The sequence below is a fragment of the Gadus chalcogrammus genome, chromosome 8, assembly GCF_026213295.1.
Source record: "Gadus chalcogrammus isolate NIFS_2021 chromosome 8, NIFS_Gcha_1.0, whole genome shotgun sequence".
NCBI classification, from domain to species: domain Eukaryota; kingdom Metazoa; phylum Chordata; class Actinopteri; order Gadiformes; family Gadidae; genus Gadus; species Gadus chalcogrammus.
Window position 1 is genome coordinate 18,796,061 of NC_079419.1, and position 2,707 is coordinate 18,798,767.

The window sequence follows — 2,707 nt, forward strand, 5'->3', positions numbered from 1 at the left end:
GGAGGGGCTGAGGGGGGGGGGTCTTTGGGAGAGGGGGAGGGTGTGGCTCGTTGGAGTTTTATTAAAACATTATTGAAATGCAATCTGTCAATTCGACTCGAGAATAAACAGGCGATTGTTGAGGGGTTTGTTTCCAGGCAGAAACAAAAATAGACGTACCTCAATATGTGCAACAAAATTATTTATTATTCATTGCTCTTGAGGGAAATCGAATCAAACCAATTCAAATATTTGCTATATTTACCCCAAGTTAACGAAGTTGGGGTTCAACAAAGTTGAACTTTGATAAAGAATGTCAGTTGAAAGCTTTTTGTCCCGAGCAGAGACAGGAAACACCTACCATCCCTGTATGGCCACTGACGATCCCTTATCAGAGGGAAAGTCGAGATAGATAGAAGATAATTGAAAGAATATCAAATACATATCCACTAAAAGTGTAGATTTACGCCCTTATTTGGATAGATATGGTTGGGTCATCAAATATAGGTTGCAAAAGAATATAATGTTTTTTAAAGGTCGCGTTTTAAAAAACAACTTCTATAATATGCAAATGTTTCTTTCTCTTTGTTTCCTCTCCTCAACTAGGTGTCATATTCAGGGAGGTTTCCCAACCCGGACCAAACACGTCTCTGACAGGCACCCGTGTTCACCGCGCTGAGCCCAAACCTCAACACTTATCCCCTGGCTCTCAACAGCGTGAGAAGGAACAGAAGCACTTATGATTCATCGGCGTGCACTTATGCAAACAATGGTCATATTGGCACGTGATGAGATGACCACAACAATGAGGACGATGCACTCAACACTCTATCTGGATCTGTCTATCTTTATGACACCACAGAAGAAAAAGAATGAGGTCAGCATCAACAGTGGGGGGGGGGGGGGGGGGGGAGAGTGGGGGTTGGGGTGGGGGGGGGGGGGGGGGGGGTGGGGTACTTACAGGTCGCTGGCTGTAGAGGAGTTCCTCGACGGGACCTTAGGGGACAGGTCAAAGTCGGAGTCGGAGCGGTAAAGGAAGGACTCGCGCCGCTGGCTGTGGGGGAAGTTGGCCTGGATGACCAGCCCGGAGCCGGGGCTGGCCTGGGGGTCCAGGGGGCTGCGTCCCGGCGAAAGCCCATTCTCCACATCAAAACTACACAGGAGGGGAGACAGAGGGGTCAGAACAGACACACACGTGAAACCTGCAAGGTTTGCGGGCACCCTGGAGGCTCACCGGGCAGAGCGAGTACCATGAACGCTCCGTCCGGATCGCAGCGACCCGGGTTTGAGTCCAGCCCGTGGTCATTTGCGGCATGTCCTCCCCTCCATATCCCATACCTTCCTGTCTATCTCACTCGTTAATAAATTGCCCCCCCAAAAACAAAAAAAACACTGAACAAAAAAACGACACACAAAGAACACTGCAAGGTTTAGGGGTTCAGTCCAAAACCCGGGTCAGGAGGGTATCCACCCTTTCAGCCACTTCGTAGGACAGCGTTCCCCAGCTGGCGTGGACCAACGTGCACACAGAAGGCAGTTACAACCATGCACGTCGTCATTCAGCGGCAGCTACCCTGTCAGAGACCAGCCTATCAAAACAAAGCAGCTTCACTCCTCACTACGTAGACTCGTCATACAGCAGATACCTGATGTGGTTGTTCCAGCAGCTCTTCTGCATGAAGAGAGGACGGGCCGCGACAACAAGTTAAACCGTCCAAGAGACTCGTGGAGCGTGGACTCGTCCAGCAAACAGGAACAGAGAGTGAGACCTAAACGCATTTAAAAATACCACAAGCATCGGCACGAAGCTGGTATCAGGGCTGTGACGCCTTTCTACAAGGCAGGAAGCAGTGTGAGAGCACAAACGCTCACATCCAATACAGACCACAATAGGAGGTGATAGAAAAAGTGACTCATGTGTGAACACATTACGACAGCTCAATGTAATGACCGAGTAGATCAGATAAGAGGAAAAAAAGAGCTGCACATATAGACTACGTTTAAAAAAATAAGCGTTTAATTTTAGGAGGGTGACAAAACAGGATATACTTTCAACACGGTCATAAAATATAATGCGGCGATAAAAAAGGAACAAGAAAGTTGTGAAACATGTGTAACCACGACAACAAACTGGTCTCACATTTTCGAATGTATTCGTTCTAAAGTTGAACAGATTGTACCCTTTTTATGCCTGGAACGATGACATCATGGGGAACACATGAGCTCAAACAGGGTTAGACGCTGAACGGAAGAAAGTCCCTAGATTCTGTTAAGAATACACGGCCCAGTTGTGAGTCGTCAGCCGCATGGCCACAGAAGGTGAGCCTTCAGACCGACATCTTAAGGGGAAAAAGCCATTCCTAGTGTTTCCACTCAAGCCTCAACTCGTCTTGCCAATACCTAGAGCCACCTGTCACTCAAGTGGTTTCACATGGAGCTGTGCTCAAGGACACTGATTTGGTTGCATGGAGAAATGTTGGGTGTGTGTGTGTGTGTGTGTGTGTGTGTGTGTGTGTGTGTTGTGGTGTGTTGTGTGTGTGTGTGTTGTGTGTGTGTGTGTGTGTGTGTGTGTGTGTGTGTGTGTGTGTATGTTTATGTTTGTGTGTGTTAATTCGTTTGTGTGTCTGTGTGTGAGAGTTAATGTATGTCCTTGTGTGTGTGTGTGTGTGTGTGTGTGTGTGGTGTGTGTGTGTGTTGTGTGTGTGTGTGTGTGTGGTGTGTGTTGTGT

At 47.8% G+C, this 2,707-nt stretch overlaps 1 protein-coding gene across 1 annotated transcript in view; it reads right to left on the reverse strand.

Annotated features, from left to right (window-relative positions):
* pde4ca (phosphodiesterase 4C, cAMP-specific a) overlaps window positions 1-2,707 on the reverse strand; it is a 185,504-nt gene that overhangs the window by 11,714 nt on the left and 171,083 nt on the right. Inside the window, exon 3 of the mRNA XM_056597209.1 lies at window positions 941-1,132. Coding sequence (XP_056453184.1) covers window positions 941-1,132 — 192 coding nt within the window. The remainder of the gene's footprint in view (window positions 1-940; window positions 1,133-2,707) is intronic.